Source organism: Periophthalmus magnuspinnatus, chromosome 1, assembly GCF_009829125.3.
Source record: "Periophthalmus magnuspinnatus isolate fPerMag1 chromosome 1, fPerMag1.2.pri, whole genome shotgun sequence".
In the NCBI taxonomy this organism is placed as follows: Eukaryota; Metazoa; Chordata; class Actinopteri; order Gobiiformes; family Gobiidae; genus Periophthalmus; species Periophthalmus magnuspinnatus.
This window is the reverse complement of record NC_047126.1, coordinates 11,986,882-12,005,884: the sequence shown is the minus strand read 5'-3', so window position 1 is coordinate 12,005,884 and position 19,003 is coordinate 11,986,882. Positions and strand designations below refer to the sequence as shown.

Genomic DNA, 19,003 nt, shown 5'->3' with positions numbered 1-19,003 from the left:
TAAGATGTACTGCCCTATTAAATAAAAGAAATGACCCTGCCCTGTCTCCCAACCAGACCCAGCTGTTTCATTTTCAGTTGACACTGAATAAATGTCTGTGTTTCTTATGATAATACAATATACTCAATGCTAATTTGGGCCTTATAATGTTCTTTAAAAGTGTATGATGCATGTCTTTGAAATATGCTGACACCTCACATCTGTACCTATCTTCAGTGGGTAAGAACAAAGACAAAAACCTTCAAAAATATGTGTGTAATACTTCTTTATTTTTGAGACAAAATGGCTGAGTGACAGAATAATGCAGACAAGAGCTGAAAATAGAGTGGTATCTCCATAATGGAAAATAACAACATTAAAAAGTCAAGCAACACCTCATTAAGATTGGTCAATGACCTTTGGTCATTAAACAGAATGAACCATCTGAGTGACAGAGGGAGTGGTCTGGGTCAGCAGTGCTCCGTTCACAACAGAGGACCGTGTGTGTGTGAGTGTGTGTTATAATAAATAATGTCGACCAATGACCAGTCAACTTCAAGTTCAGGACAAACAGATCACAGGATGAAACTATGTACCTCAACAAGATCCGCACTGACTCCAGTACCTAACGTCTTTACTTGTTCAGAATATGCCTTGCATATGAGATGTACCATCAGTAAATTACAAAGCACCTTGGTTTGTTTGGCAAACAAATACAACATAAACTAAAATCAAACCATTTTTAGATTGAAGGTGAATCGATTGCATATGACAAAAGTTTTTTTGTCTGAACGGCTGGAATGTTTTAGGTGGACAGTACAAAGTTGGCTACTAAGAAAACCCAACAATAGCTTGTGATACTGCATATAAAATGGCAGGAGAGAAAAATATATATAAAACAAACTAAAAGATATGTACAACCACCTGTTTTCACCTGGTGTGGTCACTCCAGCGGGACTGCCTGAGGAGGCCATCATATGACCTCTCACCCCTGGAGATCACCACAATTTATTTTCAAAAACATACGTATTTTCAAGCATACAAAGTATTCACACTATATTATCCTGCCAAATTAAGAAAATATACGGTGGCAGCTTGTTGGGATTTTTTTCACTACAGAAAAAAGGATACATTGAAACCTTGAAAGAGTACAGGCAAACAGTAAAAATACAGGCTCCAACATAAATACTATAAGTGCCTACACTAGTGAACATTAATTTCAAATACCATTCTAAATACAGAAGGTAGACCATAAATGTGATGGAGCATAGGAACAGACAAACATGTGCAGTTTCCTACGCCTTTAAGTTCTCTCTATATATTTATATATCATAAATCTCTTCCAAATTCAAATTTTATGTTCAACCTGAAGACAAGTGTATAGTAAAGGCAAATAAAGATGAGACATGTTCATTACAATTCATTACAATGTGAAAAAGTCAAGGCCATCACCAAGACAAGAGAAACAGCACTTAACAATAAAAAACTTAAATAATGATCTCCCCTAAAACAGAAGTGTTCAAATCCACAACAAAAAGTACCTATAGAAAGTCAATTTGTTACTGAGCAGTTTGATGTCTATGAAGCAGGATATTTTTATGGCGTTCCTGCATTATACCATCATAAGCCAAGCTGGGGTTGGCTCAAGACAAACATGGCTGGCAATAGTTTCAAGTCTTATTTAGAATTTTTTTGTCTTTTTAATGTAAAATAAATGACACCACACTAATCTGTCAGCATAAGAGCAGGTTTTCCCTTGAGTGTCCGACTGTAAACTGGGAAAATTAAACAGTGCACGTATTTAATACCAGATGTAAACCTGGTGTTCATTTATACTCGGCCGGCTGTACCTCCGATTAGAGAGACAGATACAGAGACAGGCAGAGTCACAAGTGCTATCTTTAGTAATGACGGGGATGGAGATTCACTAGAAACATGACGACTAGAGCTTTGCTGCTCAAACACAAATGAATGGATGAAAGTTTCAAACTAAACTTTTTGACATTTGATGTGGATTTTTGTTAAAGATTATTTCCAATAGGATTCAATATAGGAGTTATTTAAAGTTCCTAACACTAATGCAGTAAAAGTAAGCGCTATAAGGATATAACAATTGAATTGTAAAGACACCTGGTCAACCCACACCACCCACGACCCTGACCCTCAACCCCATAGCCCACCCCCACAGAAATGGTCTAGCTTAGAGCAACTACAACCCACTGTGTGGTCTTCAAGTGACTGCTGCACCAATGCTGACGGGCGACACACAAACATTATACAGAGCTAATACAAAACAAAACTTTAATTTTCAAAGAGAGAAATTAAGAGCTTTATGTTGGTTAAATGACTTGTTACTTGAGTACACTCCAGGAATGGTACACTTGTACCAAAAATAAAACGTTGAAGAAAAGTGAACTAAATTCCCACTTTGAGCATGTAACATGCCATCAAACATAAAGAGAAGCAACACAAGTCAGGCAGATGATGATTCAACAGAGAAAAGAGAAGTGACTCGAGCTGGTTCTGTTGTTCTGCTCAGACGCTGCATGACGGACAGGTGCTTGATGCAAGGACCTGCTTTTCACATGTACAAAGTGGCCTGTATTCATATATAGCAGAAACTCCAAGCTTATAGCAAAAGGAGGGCTAGCTAATTCAGGTAAAGGCACTCTCAGTTGTCATTTCACACCATATTGTTCATTTCATTGCAGTTTGAAGAAAGAAGTATTTTATGGCGCTAGTGCCTAGCAACTAATAGGCGGCCCGATTTCATATAAAGGTATATATATCTCAATCTTGCATTGAAAATCTTTTACAAAGAACATTTTAGTGTGACCCTGCTTTTTGATGTTTTGATAACTTGACACTGTCCACTATGTAAAACACAAAACTGTACATGATATGTAAAACAGTATGCACTGTATGCAGCATGGGTTCTCATAACTAACTTTTTGTTGAGGAAAACAAAAGAATCAACAGCTACACTAATACAACCAAACCCACCAGCCAAGGACAATTTCTCTCTAAGTAGCCAAAACACACTGAGCATGCTGTCCAGTTACAAAAAATACAAAACATGTAAATTATTGCACAATAGAAAGGCTCAAAAAGTTTTGATGCGTATTGCCCCACTGTTGGATCATGCATTCAGCTCGTCCAATCAGGGACGTAAACAGGGCCGTATGTGTCCAACCCTGTCGTCCTCTCCCCTCACGTAGTGGCTAGCTAGCGGGGGTCACTGTTAGCCCAGAGTCTTTGTCTACTCAGTCTTAATGTCATTAGCCAGAGGCCGGTCGCTGTGCCACTTCTTCATGTGTTTCTCCAGAGTGCTGTAGACACTGAAAGGCATGTGGCAGATTTCACATTTGTACACATCCTTACCCATCTGTCCGTGGGTCTTCATGTGGCGTGTAAGCTTGGAGCTCTGAGCACAGGCATAACTACACAGCTCACACTTGTATGGCCGCTCTCCTGTGTGACTGCGTCTATGAACTGTCAAGTTACTGCAGTTTTTAAACACTTTGCCACAAAACTCACAAGTGTCACTGCGGCGGCCATCTTTAGAGCTCGGCCGGCCATTTCCACTGCCCCCGTGAGGTGTGCTGGCCCCGCTCCCTGTGCCACTGCGTCCTGAAGCAGCGCGCTCTCCGTCCAGCTCACCAGGGGGAGTAGAGAACCGCAGACTGCCATTCTCTGATGAGTGTTCAGAAGAAGAGGCGAAGGGCGATTGTCTTGAGTCCCCACCTGAAAAGTTGAGGAAAGGGTCTTTGAGTTGTCTGGAGGCTGCATACCCCGCTAACCACTGGGAGTAGACATTCTCAGTGTTTGGGATGGTGGGGGTAGGCGGGTCAATGTCTTTCTCCACTTTGATGCGTTTGGACAGAGGACTGAGTGAGCCTGGACTCACACCTCCTAACAGTTTACGTGAGATGCTGTCAACTGTTATTGGCCCAAGTCCATTCATAGGAGTAGTGGCTCCATCCTCAGCCCGGTCAGATTCCATGGCTGAGTCCTCATCTCCGGGATCCCGTGATGAGTTCCTGCGGTGGGGGTGCAGAGCATCACTGTTCTGGTGGTGCCGTGCCCCCTCCAGTCTAAGGCTGAACCGATAGTCATTTCTGTCATCGTTGTCAGCAACATGGGGCTTACTCTCCATCTCATCCTCCACCTCTTCTTCCTCCTCCTCTTCTTCCTCCTCTTCTTCATCCTCCTCCTCCTCTTCTTCCTCCTCTTCCTCCTCCTCATCCTCCTCTCCATTCTCTGCCATCAGACCATTGTTCTCATTCTTGAACTTGGCCACCACAGACTTGAGTGCATCTGTAGCACTGTTTATGATGTCGCTGGTCCCGGGCTCAGGTGAGCTGGTGGCAGACAGCCCATCCTCAGACTTGGCGTTCATCAGAGACTTGTTCTGGCAATGGGTCTTCATGTGCCTCTTGAGTTTGCTGGCTTGAGTGCAGGCGTGGTTACACAAGTGACACTTGAAGGGCTTCTCCCCGGTGTGGCTCCGTCGGTGAACGATTAAGTTACTCTGGAACTTGAAAGTTTTTCCACAGAACTCACAAGACTTTGCCTTTAGAGGAGTACCTGGTTGAACAGCATTGGAGCTGGCGTTGGGAGTGGAGTGGGATCCAGAAGGAGATTGGGAGGTGGACAGAGGAGGTGTGGCTGAGAATGGAGGCTTGGAGCCAGGCTGAAAAGGTAAAAGGCGTTGCATAGGGTTAGGTCTGTTTGGAGAAAGAGGAGGGGAAGCTCCAGCTGCGTTTCCAGCTAGCTCTCGGAGACGTCTGGAGAAGTCCATACTTTGAGGAGGCTCGAGGGGCACAGAGTTTAGCCTCATGACTCTGTCAAAGGCGCTGGGATGGTGAGTGGCCAATGCCAGGTCGTCAGGGCTAAGGTGATGTCGAGGAGGAGGGCTGAATAAAGGCGGAGTCCTGGGGTAGCGGCCCTCTCGAGGGGTGGAGGCCGAGTCCCGTCCTGAACCAGAACCTGGCATCCTCAGCAGACTGTACGGACTGCCTTCAGCCAAGTGCACTGCATGCATGGGAGGCTGGGATGAGGCGCAGTCACCTCCCATCCCAGGAGCTGTGGCCACGCGGGGGGTCAGGGGGCTGCCGGGTTCACTCTCCAGGTAGATTCGAAAGCCATGAGTGTTCTGGGCATGTTGGAGCAGGAACCAGGCACTGGTGAAGGGCTGCTTACACGTGGTACATGTGTAACTGCTGGGCTCATCTTTATCTGTGGGGAGACCACACACAGAAGAAATGTGTTATTACATGGGAAATTACATGTAGTAATATTCAAGTCATATTTAGTATGTCTATATATTTAGTAAGTCTATATTTGTACTAAATGTATGAGCTCATTCCAAGTAATTTCACTGTTTTAAACACACAAAACAGTAAATAATTATCTATATTAAAAACAACCCCTGCAAAAGATAAAAAAAAAAACAAACAACACAATCTGTGGACAAGGGTAGGGCTTTAAATATTTCACATTATTGCCTTTGAATGGCACTTGTACAGTGACCTGAGATTCGCTTCACAATGCCCACCTAATCTCATTAAACACACTCATCTCTTTCTGGCACCTTGTTTATAGAATTAGAGAGGCTGAAGTGGGACAAGTATCTGATGCTGCATATTAATAGTGAATACAAATAGGAGGTCACATGTTAAGATATTGTTGCAGCAATTATCACATTATAACAACAAAAAAACTAAACAAAACCACATGCATACTGGTGAAAACAGTGTATGTGTGTGTGTGTGTGTGTGTGGACATGTATGCGTGTGGGGGTGTGTATGTCTGTGTGTGTGTGTGAGTGCGTGCATGTGTTTGTGTGTGGGAGCTTCATAAACGCATTTCAAGCATTACTTTTCTATTTCTGATATTTCATGCTTTATGGATTTATTTAAATCCTCTCAGGTGAATAGAGAAGGGGAAGGGGAAAGCAGAAGTGAGAGATATGCAAAATACGAAGCATCCGTCACTTGCAAATGTGCTCCCTCTTTCATCTCTGGGCTTTATTATCCTTTCTTCTTTCTATTTCACTGGAGGGCATTTTTCTCAAGACATTTGTACACACTGCACCTAAAGCGGGGCTGCAGCGAGGAGGCAGTAGCAGATTGTGTTTGTGTATGCACAATGCCGACGACGTGAGATGGACAGCCTTGCATGTTTAAAGGCGGCGGTGGCTAAAAGACAAAGAGGTGAAGACGCAGAAGAGAAGCGCAGGTCTGAAAATGGAGGAGCAGCAGATGAGCTGTCTACTGTTGTGTGCTTGTCCCTTCCACAGCCCCCTCCAAACAATCTTACTTAAAGACCAAAACGCAGCATAAAATGTGCACCCAATCAAACCTCCGCAAACCTTTTTCTCTTGACTGAAAGGAGTTGGAAGGGGGGTATACTGGTAAATTATGGATCATTACAATCTGCAAAAATTACAGTTAATTGCTGCCACCTGCAAGGGGCTTTGACCCACTATGGAATTTTTCCATCATAAAAAAGCCATTTGCCCGTACACGTTTTTGGTCTTTCTTTTCATAAGCACAAATAAAATGAGCCCACTACACTGGCTTAAGTTCAGTGTGTACAACACCATTATGCCTGTGCTTAAAGACTTGTATCGCTCATAAAACAGCAATAATCAGGCCTTTCTGCTTTACTTTGATTTCATTTCTCCCTGTACCCATAATGGGCAGAAACAAAACACATCAGCATACAGTGCAACATAGGGATTTTATTTTTTGCATTTCATAAACGAGAAGTGAGATTCTAAGGGTGCAAACAGCTGTGTCCATCAGAGAGAAGAAAGCGCCAAAGGATTATGGGGAAAAAAGAAGTCGAAAGAGTGAATGAAGTGTAGCGTGAAGGAGACACTTCCTAATGACAACCTAGCACATGTTTGAAGGATGCCAGTGCCACCAAACAGCACTTCAAAGGCGCTAGCCGATTCATTTTCTTATGTATCAAAAGCAGAGTGACCGCTTCTGTGTAATCACGTCCCATCTCCGGCATTTGGCTAACTGTGCGCATGCCAAAGCAGAGTCAATAATTGTTATTCCTTTCCTGACAGGGGACAGGCTGATGGGCATCTGCAGCCTGACCAAAGGATGCCCACTTTCACAACAATGCCAGAGAAGATATCTAAATAAGCCCACTATTGTCTGTAATAGCTATCCTCAAAGGAATGGAGAGACAGTTTTCAAAAGGCAAAAAAGACATTCTGACAAAGCGTTTGATGCTCTTGAAGTTTTTTCTCCCTCCAGAAGAGCAGAGAGAAAGAAAGAGTGATCTTATACAAACTAGGCTGTCCTCTAATGGAATAAAGGACATCCACATGGTCTGGCCTTCCTGTTCTATATTTTCTCGGTCTATGGCAAGTTTGAGGCTAGGACTAATGCTGGATCTCCAGGTTCCTTTGAAATAGGATCAGCAATGACGAGAAGCCACAATGACAACCCGGCTGCCATTTCAGAGGGATGACTGAAAGAAGGGACTTTGGGAGAAGCGAGCGATGCAGGAGGTAGAGAAAAGAGGAGAGGACAGAGCTGATGGGGGATTCCTCTGTAGAAGAAAAGTAGAGACGGATAATCAGAACAGAGGGAAGACACGCGGCAGAGAATAGCAAAGGAATAGGGGGTTATAAAGACTTGTTCAAAGCCATTTCAGCACATTGCAGCACAAAGCAAAGCAGGGGAGGCTATTACAGTGGCTAATGCAGAGAGACGTCAGGCAGAGCGGAGTGAATATAATCTGGGAAGTGTGGAGGAAGGCCCACCGAAATCACAGGCGATTCGCAAAGGGCCAAGCTCCATAAAGAATAGTATGTTTTTGTAAAGGTTTTCTGTAACTTGGAAATATTTCAAAACAAAGAGTGAGTTTGTGAAAGTTAAATTAGCACAGATCATGAACCATCAGTAGTCAATGTTGATGTAAAAGCTACATGTACTAAATGTCTAAATGTTTAATGGAGATACTGACGATATTTTTGCTTTATTTGGATACAGAATAAGAGCATGAAACAAGGGGACCGGGTTGATCCAAGATTCAGATGTGAATTATTGAGTATAGTGTGCATACTGTTTTTTTTTTTTTGTTTTTTTTTACAGATGGACCACCAAGGCACCCTCGAGGCCTCTTTCTACACAACTTTATTTAACAAACTTCACAAACTACCTTGGCCTTCATGTTTGGGTTTGTCCTTGACCAGCCCATAAACAGACCCTCATGTGTGGCTCTCTGTGATATTGGTCATTTAGCTAATGGAGGAACAAGCTAACAGGATTAGCTTGCGGTTCTTCCAATAGAAAAAGACAAGAAGAGGAGGACAGCACAACGGGCGCACACAGAGGGGACGCTCCATGTCACTGTCTGTGCAAATCTATGGCTCGCCCTGTGCCTCCCTCACACTACCTGAGAGGTGATTATGCTAATAGCAGGACTTTGCCAATATTCATAAGTGTTTATAGGTGTTGGGCTGAGTGCTTTGGGAAGGTGGAGGCTTGTCAATAGGATGGCTCTTAAGGATGCCTGGACCACAACTGCAGTTAATGTGATTATGGCCCTGTTTATGTCATTAGGGTATTCACAGTCAGGGATTGGACAGAGGTGAAGGGTGAACGCAGGGGTTGGAGGAGAGGCAAGAGAAGGAGACAAGGCTGCACTTCATGTGGAGGGTAACGCTTAAGAATTTATACTGGGGACTAAGTGGTTTAAGACTAACTCCTTAGGACAGTGTTGAATTATTGTTTTGAATAACAGTGCTACTGCAGATGTATATGTTCATTTTAAATTTGAAAATCCCATAGCACAATAATTAAAAGTCACCACACAACTTAAACAACCCAAAACCAGTACTGCATTGTAATTCACAATGACGCTCTTGCACTCCTATTAACAATTTCCTTAACCTCCTTTACTTTTGACTGTAAATTGCACCTGATGCCCATCCTTTCCTCAGTTTTGTAGAGCTCAAAGTAACTACACGGGCTTCTCCAAAGCGGCCCGTGAGCTGCTAATGCAATATAGTTTCTACAGAACTCTGTAGGACACGCACGCTGCCTGGCTCATATAGTCACTTGTTTGTGCTGGGCAGACTGTGCTGTGGTGTGCTGAGCCACTTGCCACAGACAAAAGCCTTGTTTGGCCAACACTTGTTCCTGAGACAAAGCCGAATGCAGGAAATACGGTTTACTGCACAAAGAGAGAGCCAACCAACACGGCACTGGTCTCAATAACGTGAACCTTTTGCCTGTTTCTAGTGTGGTCCCTACAACGCTGGCTGGTGTTTGAGTTAAACATTGCACAATTGGAAGAAGCTGACCACTATTACCACACGGACTGTACAGGGAGGAGACCCGAAGTAGAAGTGCAGGCAAAGGGGAGGGGGCAGATCAGCTGATAAAGATGGTGGTGGTCTTTAGGTGCCCGTGCCCAGAGTAAAGTACGCTTCTGGCTGTAGCTTTGTCTCCAATCAGACTTACTTCTTACATTTCCTGTTCCCTTCTCCTTATCCTGAAAGTCGATAAGAGCAACAGTGGAATTTAGGAGTCCACCTGAACCACTAAGGAGCCATTACGGAGGTGTAAGTGAACGCATGCTCCAAACACAATAGACAAACAATGTGTCTTTGTATACATGACCCACATGTTTTGCAATATGTAGCTTGCTCTGTAGACAAGATGTGTGGCTAGCTGTAATATTTTACAGGGAAGATTCATTTCAGGTATCAAGTTCAAGTTTATGATGAGCCGTTTTTACCATTTATTGCCATATAGATCCCACTGATAATGGTACTAATGAGATTTGTATAAAAATCAAATGAACATCCTCTATCATAAAGAATTGTTTGCATCACATCCCTGCTTGAATTGATGTAACATTTAAATATGTTATCAGAGAATCTCAAAAATTAGTATTAAAACATTGAATGCTTCGATAAATTGTAAGTATTGATATTTTCTGCTTGTCAATATTAAAGTAATAATAATTTTGTATAAATCTGCCTATCACTAATTTATGCTGTCAAACTGTGTTGCTTATTAGCTCCTCCTTAGATATCATTCACCCCCTAAGTAACACCACTGACTTGTGCACAAGCGAATATCAAATTATAATTAGCATTGCTCTGTGTTTCCTCATCTGTGTAACCTTATTCCCTTTGATGTTTTCTCACATGAACTGCTTTTGAACTGACCGTTGCACTGTTCACGCATTCACCCATCCTCATTGACCGCATCTGGACACTCTGTGCTTGGCTGCAGACCTCATAATAATCCAAGCCAGTTGTGTCTTAAATGTAGATCATTATTTGCTCTGTGCTTAGGCCAATAACAGTGGGAGTCTACACTCTTGTTGTTTCTCATCCTAGCTAATAGTACAGTGAAGACACCTCTGGGTATCTAAGCCTAACCAGTCTAATTAAATGGACCGATGCTTATGTAAGTATCCATAGAGATTATTTATTTAAACAGGCTCGGCTTCATGGGATCACCAGCAGCTTAATACGCAGTGAGGAGAGTATTTAATAAAGGGGTGAAAGTAGCTGCTTACAGTCAGTGTCAGTTTTAGCACATGTGTCCAGGTACAAAGACTTAATCAAAACTGGGGTATTTTTGGACCCACACAATGTCCCAGCTGGGAGTCCATATCTTCTGAGGGACAAAGTAAAAAGCTATGACACAGAGAAGACATGTCTCAATTTAGTAGAACATAAATGAATACATTCATGTGTTTGATGGAGCGTCAGAATAAAAATACAAGGGAGAATAGTACAGGTACACTCTTGGGACACACCTGTGCACTCACTGTCACATTCATTGATATTTTAGAGTTATGAATTAAACAGCAGAAATCTTCTTGTTATCAATTGTTTTATTGTTTGTTTGTTTATTGTTTGTTTATTGTGATGTTAAAATGTATAATACTGATTAATATTAATATGATGGCATTTAGACAATAAGTGCCAGGTTCTCACCAATACACAGCTTTACACTCAATTAACAGTACTTTTCAGACAAAATAAAAATAGATTTTAAAATGACTGCAAATCAAATTCAAAGAAATACAAGTTGAATGTTGCGATTAAAGGGAAACGCTGCAGTATTCAGATGTAAACAGCAGCTGTCTCTCCTCTGTGCATCAGGCTTGTTTGAAGAGCACAGAGCCGATAGCCTCCACGAGACATGGGGCCAGTCGCCAGAGCCACACTATCTCTGCACAGCTCAGCTCATGACAGGCCTGCGTCCCTGCAGAAAGGATGGAGAGGGACCGGTGAGGTCGAGCTACGGTGCATTTCTGCATAAATCTGCCCATAGATAGCATCAGGAGAGGAGAGACATGGGAGAGAGGTGGGCAAGCAGCACAGGAAGATAAGGCCCGGGGCAAGGCATTCAACACTGTCAAAACTGTTTCATCTCTGCCTATTGGATGAGTGGAGCGCGTTATGAGCCTGCATACCATTTGCCAGGACAAGATCCAGCTTCACCAGAGCATACGCAGACCCCCATCTGACCTTCCTGCTTTTAAACCCACTCCTTGGGTTTTACAGGCAGCCAGGGAAATGGACAAGGCAGCCTGAAAATACGGCCACGGAGATTAGATGTTTGCATTTCAATCCCTCCAGAGCAGAGCCTTTGGAAAAGATTCAGCAAAGTCCCCCACAGTGAGTTTTAAATATGACTCGCTCCTCTATCTGCAGCCATTTAAACAGGACACTGGCACCAATACAGGCAGGGAGCTGGAGAGATCTTGGTTACAGCAACTGTTAATTGTTTTAGGTAATTATATAACAACAAACTCCTCTGGTAACTTGATAAAGTACAATTATCAGCATCCTCTTAGCAATCCCAAAGTGAAAGCAACCAGTGCCTTCGTCTATCTGAAACAATTAGTACAATGTAAAAAAGAAGTGAAGTACACTTTCAGAGCAGCTAATTAAATCACATTTAACATATGGTCTGATTTTTCCAAAAAGAGAAGATACTAAAGATACAGTTGTCAGCGCACAGAGCTAGTGCCCAGAGCTAGTACGCAGAGTGGGCCAGAGCACAACTCACATAACAATGTGTTCCACAGAACTTGATAAAATTCTCTTACATTTGTCTTATCTTAAATGTGCAGCTTCATGCTTGAATGTTTCTGCACCCACAGGTTAATATTTTGCATTTATAACATGTTTCCTGCACAAGAAAAGATTTTAGCTTTCTCCAAATTGTTCATATTATAAGTCACAAAACTAAAAACAGGTTTAAGACCTGGTTTAACCAAGTCAGAATGAAAACACAGCTGTAAGTGAGCAGTATCATAATCAGAGAGCAGGAGAGCAAGTATATTTAGATCACTTTTAGTAATAAACTAAATGTTACATTAACACATATAATATGGATAACAGAGGCATGGCTATTTTGGCTCTTTTGTAAAACAGTTTGATGCATGACTTATTGGAAACTGCTTGATTCTGTTCGGACAACTTCTGATGACCCTGGCTGTTTGTTCCTCAGCACATCCTGAGTGTACACCAGGCCCACAAGCAGAGCCCATCATTTTGATCACACTGAACAAAGGCTGTTTTAAACATGCAGTTATTTTTCACTGTGTCCCAGCACCTTGGGGTGAAAGGACTAGGGCATGTGAGCTCAGGCCAACCATAGCAGCTCGTTGTGCACAGGAGCCGCGGGGCTTTGCGGAGGGACAGGCCACTTTAAACAGAAGGGCCAGTGTGTTGGAGTGTCCCGTGGCCCCGAGCTGTGGAGGCTGAGGGCTGAGCACGCGTCCCATCTGCTCTGTGTGACTGAGCGCGCGGCCTTCCAGTGGTTAAGGAGGTATCAATAGCTGGACTCTTTAGATTCAGAGGGTATCTTTGGGTCAGATGTACCAGGAAAATCCATCTTCCTTAGTTAAAAGTCATAACACAAAATGGAAGTTAAGATCTGTTCTCTTGGCTTGTCCCTTACGGGGTTGCTAAATCATTTTCCTCTTAGCATGAAACAATTTAAGGTATTCTTTAATGTTACTGAAGGGAAATTGCTCGATGCATTTGACCAATCCTTCAAAGTCACTGAGGCAATTTGTCAGAGCACAAGGCAACCGTGGTACTGCGCCTATAGGGACCTTTCCTTTTTATCTATAACCAAGTTTTAGGATAAGAAAGGAAAAGTTTCAGCATTATGCCTTACATCAGATGCCCTACCTGGCCTCTTTGGAGCAAACACTACTGACTCATTATCCTGTGGCAGAATAATTTTAGTTAAGCTTAATTTCTTTAAACCTTGCTCTGTCCACATCCACAAGTCCACATTTTGTACCTAGCACTTAGCCACTAACCGTGAGACCTTCTGCCCTCCCCCATTCCATTCACCCAACCCTCCATTCCCAAAGCCATTATTAATTCATCGAGGAAAACAGTGCTGGGACACTTTTCTACACCAAACGCTTTCCAAATCATGATTAAAATTGCAAAATGGCCTCCTGTTCAGTCCTAATTCAACCCTTCAGGATGATCTGAGAGAAGCAAGAAGAACGCGACAAGGCCAGGCAGTGCTCACAATACAAGAAATATTTACTGTCCGTCTATAACTGCAGTCACTTCAGGCTACAGTTCAACAAATGCCATTCATACTGAAAATGAGAAAAGGTTTAATTAAATGTTTATTATTATTACTGTATATTTGCAATTATAGATGAGTAAATGTGTAGTTAGCACATTAAATAGGGCAGTATGATTTTGTTTTAAAAAGTTTCAATTTCAAAAGTATTTCAATTGCAATATTTTTCAAAAGTGGGATTCTGTTCCGACAGCAAATTGTTAACTTCAGGAGCATTACCATTTAAGAGAATACTGAAATATGACCTGATAAACTATCAGAAGAATCCCATGCGTTTCAGAATACACACTGCAGGTGCACTTGCAGAGGACAATCCATCATGTAAATATTTGCAGCCAGCTCCAATTGCCTTTTGGATTAAATTGCGATATATTGTGCATGCCTAGTTTCTGTGTTTGACAATGGTAGGCCACACTTTCACATCTCTAGAGTGCAGCAAACTAAATACACTATAATTAAACTCAGACGCACTGTTTAGCTTACACACTAGCATTAACAGCACCATTTAAGTGAAGACCTGATATAGATTATTGCTCAAGCCAAATTCCATGTGTGTCAATATGTCCGGGCAGTTAAGTTTGTGCCACTGTAAATCCCTATAAGAATAATGTTTAACGCAGCTGCCTGGTCTCAGCACATACCCACGCTGTCACTGGCCAGTAGAAATACTGCATGTACACCCCTCTAACTTATATTCTCCCCGGAGGTGTGTCAGGAACATGCATATAGGTCCTAGCAATAGAGAGCGTGATATTAATTAAGGTAAGCCAACCTGTAGGTTACTTTGTGCCCAGCTGTAGAGCATAAATCAGGCTTTTAACGAGGCTAGGGCCTAAGATCTCAAACCGTGCTGGAATGCTACCTGCACGGCCATGCCAAAAATCTGTCTGGATCCAGGGCTCCTATAGATCACTATGTTTATAAGGGGGGCTATAGCCACCTACCCCGGGGATGGAAAGAGGGGGAGCGGTACAAGGAGTGCAGAGGGAGGGTGGCAAAAGGAGAGCAAGTGCTATTTCTACTGGGTCACTGGGTTTTCTTTAATTCATTGTGTATGTATGTAGCAGAGAAGCCTATATATTTAGCATATTAGAAGATTCATATTACTTGTAATATAACAAACTCCAAACCAAGCACCATTATACAAAATGAAAGAACAGGTTAAGAAGCTGCATACAAACCAGAAATCAGTACAACCAGATTAAGTCAAATTGATGAGTGTGTCTTTGGTGACAGAGGAATTTATTCAGACAGCTGCAGGACAGTGCTAACATGATCACACAGACTCTGGACCATAGCTTCAGTCCATCTCAGAGACACCTTTTCTGCTCAAAAACCTCCGCCACTCAGACATTCCTCAACAGGCGCTGGCCTGTCCTTTTTCCAATAGAGCACCAGGAGTTTTGCAATTCAATAGCAGAATGTCTGGACAGCTTAGCAGCTAAGTAGCAGCATGAAGTGTGAAAATGGGGATTAATGACTTATTAAGGAAAACCTGGAGCCAGATCTCCACTGCATCACCTGAGGTTTATGAGCCAGATGTTTGTGCATTTCAGACAACTCAACTGACGATAAAGATTTTACACAAGGAAATGCTGCAGTTTACTCATTAAAAAGGCCCATAGAAGGACAAAACATGCTCTATATGCTGATGCGACCTCACATTCATGTTTGTTGTACAGTATGCATGCTACAGGACATGTGCCCTCTTCTCTCATGTCTCTTATAGAAGGACAGGAATGTAGCTCCACTCCCTGCCAGTGCAGACTCAGGTTCTCAGGGCTGCTGTCATTTGGAGGCAGCCTGACACTGAGGTCGCCGGGCCGTCGAACTCAACGACTGCTTGTGTTGCATTCCCAGAAGTGAACTTTGGGTTTGCACAAGGTCACACTGTAAAGCCCCTATAGGATCATTCCATACATGTCCAGCTGATATGCTCCAGACTGTCCCAAAGGGGAAAGTGCCAGGGAGCACTTTAGACGGGCCGACTGCTATCTCTGTACCTTTGACTCCTGCGCATAAAGACATAAAAAGATATGTTTGCTCTTAAAACACATGGCCTTTATTGCACTCGTCCAGTTTCATCACCTTTGCGCCGCTGATGAAAAGAGAAATTAAGGGCAGTGAGAGAACAAGGATATTATCTGGAGGGGAAGTGCGGTGGGAGCTGTCAAGACTGCTGTAAAAGCTTTGGAGAGCAGAAGAAGAGAAAAACAAAAGCGCACTGGACAGGCTCGAGCTGCAGCGGCCCATTCTACATTACATTAGAGGCAGCTGCTGCTTTGTGTGGTTTTATGGCCCGAGCCCAAGAAAAAGCTGCTAAAATTTCACTTAATCTGCTGCAGAAACTCAAGTGTCTGTCAGCCACTCAAACACAGGCCTAAAAGCACCCTCTCGGATAACGGCAAAATATCTCTAATACTATCTCTCTCAGTGGACATAGTAGACATTTTATACATGGAAAAACTGTCCACGCTGCGGTCCACCCTCCCTCCCTCTCCTCCTCCATCTCCACCTCCTGTTCATCCTTCCAAGTCATTAGCTTATGGTAATCACTAAAACTATGACGAGTGACCTGCAATTTCATTTAGCAAGCCAGTTTACTTTTAACACCAGATGACACTGCAGCTGCCACCATCACTTTATTAAAATCTGCCCACATTTTAGGCTAATAACGTCATGTCCATAATTGCTCAAATGTGTTTGTTAAGCACAACATGAAATAAAGTTCTACATTTTAATCACATTACAATAATATTATTTTTGATCTCTTTGGTAATCCTTCTGTCGGTGTTGACTAGTAAATTGTATAAACGAATGGAGCAATTAACTCAAACATGAACACGTGTGGATACTATACTGACCTTATAGAGTTGAGTTTTTCTAGCCTATAGCCAAAGTTTAACATGCTGCTTGCTTGATAAAATAAAATGGTAAAAGCATATGGGACTGCAGATGACAATTACATTCACTTCATCTGTAACTTTAGATGTTTATTAATTCATCCATCTTAATTTAAAAAGTACAAAAAACACTGAACGTTCAATGGGCTTATCAAGGAACTATTTTCCCAATCACACATCAATGTAGGCACAGGCACAAGAGGCAAAGAAATTGTCTTGCCCAAGTGCACAATAGCAAAATGTACAGGAGGAAGAAGGGGTCGAACCACCAGCCATCACTGCTGCTGTTTATTAGCTCATATAGTTATTGCATAATATGATTCTCAGATAAGACGATGACAGGAATAGTTTTCAAAGTATAAATAAACAGATGGTTAAAGATAAGGTCAATGCCACAACATCCGGTAACTCCATATCTTTTTACTCATTCACACTATGGCAGTGTGTGCTCACAGCCCCTCCAGGGATTATTGATCACCTAACCCCTTCGTACAATGTTTTGTGTCTCATTACAGATTTATTTTCATAATCAATCAAAAGTAACTTAATAAAAAATATATATTGACAAGAGGCAAGACAAAAACACAAAGCGTAACTAATGGAGACATAGTTAACAGCGTTGGTGGGTGTAGGGGGGCGGGCGGGCCAGGGCAAATTAACCTTTTTAATTGGAGAGTGGTAGCCCTCTTTGGACCCTGCAGTTGGATCCAGAGTGCTGACAGATGATGAGAAGGAAATGGCAGGCCCATTACAGGCAATCTGGCTGCGGTGCTTGGCAAAGAGCAGCAGAACCAGAGCCTGGGGAGCGTGGGCCACGTCCAGCCCAGGAAGGAGCTGCCAGATCTGGGCACGCACTGGCACAGGAGGCAGGGCCCACCTCAATAAAGGTATAAACGAATAGTTATCTTGGCACTTTGAACTGCGGGGTAAAGGGCTGTCACAAGGGCTTTCTAGTGTGATAATAAAGCACTACCTGGACAAGAGAAGTTTGAATGAAAAAGCAAGCCAGTACTGCAGTTCTGGAAGTGAGACCACTGAGCAATATCACTTCTAATTTGGCTCAAGTATGTCTGTGCTCTGGGGGAGAGATAGGTCGAGTCTGGATAGTTGCAACAGCTCTGTTTACGTTTGCTATAGAAGGAAAACAAACATCAAGGTCAGTGAGTGAGTCTCAGATACATACAGCCCCGGGATTTATAGAAAGCTGAAGACATGCAATATGAAATGGTTCCTCAGTTAATATTTATTTCATATGTTGACTACCCTAAACTTGAACACTGAGGGGCAGATCATATAGATTATAGTATACTTTGCATTCTCATGTAACATAATGCCATTTCAGTACTTATATAAAGGAATATTCACTTACATTGTTGCACCATAGCCTGCACTGCTATTTGAAGCTGTGTGTATCATGCTGTGTGTGCTGAACGCTTAATCCTGACTCTTACCGTAACATCTAGTGGAGGACATCATTTTGTCCCATTACTTTTAGTACATTTTATTCATTGTGAGACATGACCCACAAAGCAGACATGCATTTCTGCTTTGGCCATAAAAAGTCATACAATGGGTGTCTGGGTGTCTACAAACTGCTCATATGTACACACTTTACACTTGCAGAGCCTCGTGCATTAACTCAGGCCTCGTCTGCCACTGTCCTCTCACTTTCCCTTTGTATGTGTCTATAAATGCACATACGCATACAGACCAGACACATGTCCGGACAGAGCAGACTACCATCTGGGAGCAGTGGCCGGCTTTGTCTCGGGGGGTGAAAGCACAAGTGCGACCCCCTCTTCAGCACACACACACAGGCACAGAAAGCAGTCACAGGGCCCTAGCCCCCGCCACCCTCCCCTCCAACTGCTCCAAGTGTGAGAGCTCTTCTCATACAATCTGCACATATACATATGCAAATGTGCAGGGGGCATTATAAAACCGGCATCATCACACATACACACACCAGCAATATATTTCACTGGCATTAGCTCTAAAGTAGCCATGCAGGATTTTTTAGGAAAAGAAAACACGGTTCTGAGAAATAGAGCAGGAGCTGGAGGGCTGGAAGAAAAGACCAAAGAAGTGGGAAGATGAAAAGAAGAACCTTCTTTCTAAATAACAAATTAATGTGAGCATGTGTGAAATACATGCAAAGCAAATGCAAATGAGATTGCATGCATTTACATGGGCCCACATATAAACACGCACACAGACATGCACGGATTCATTATCCATGTTTGCCCCCCAGCATGCATGTTATAAACTAGAGGAGAGCCACTCTATCAATCAGCAGACGCCACTGACACGAGATGCACCAGGAGTGTCTGAAACCAACCTGACTCAGAGCAGGAGGTCCAGACAGGCCCCATGACAACCACACGTCACCTCATTATCACTCTACTTACAATAAGCAACTTCTATAATGGTACATGTCACTGTGGGGCATACTCAGGGTTTCATTCATAATCCCATAACATCAAATAATATAGGTGCAATGGTGAAATG

The 19,003-nt window shown here is 42.7% G+C and overlaps 1 protein-coding gene across 1 annotated transcript in view; it reads right to left on the bottom strand.

Moving 5' to 3' along the window:
- Window positions 1-248: 248 nt before the first annotated feature.
- LOC117373067 (B-cell lymphoma/leukemia 11A-like) overlaps window positions 249-19,003 on the bottom strand; it is a 31,345-nt gene continuing 12,590 nt past the window's right edge. Inside the window, exon 3 of the mRNA XM_033968926.2 lies at window positions 249-5,217. Coding sequence (XP_033824817.1) covers window positions 3,239-5,217 — 1,979 coding nt within the window. The 3' untranslated portion in view covers window positions 249-3,238. The remainder of the gene's footprint in view (window positions 5,218-19,003) is intronic.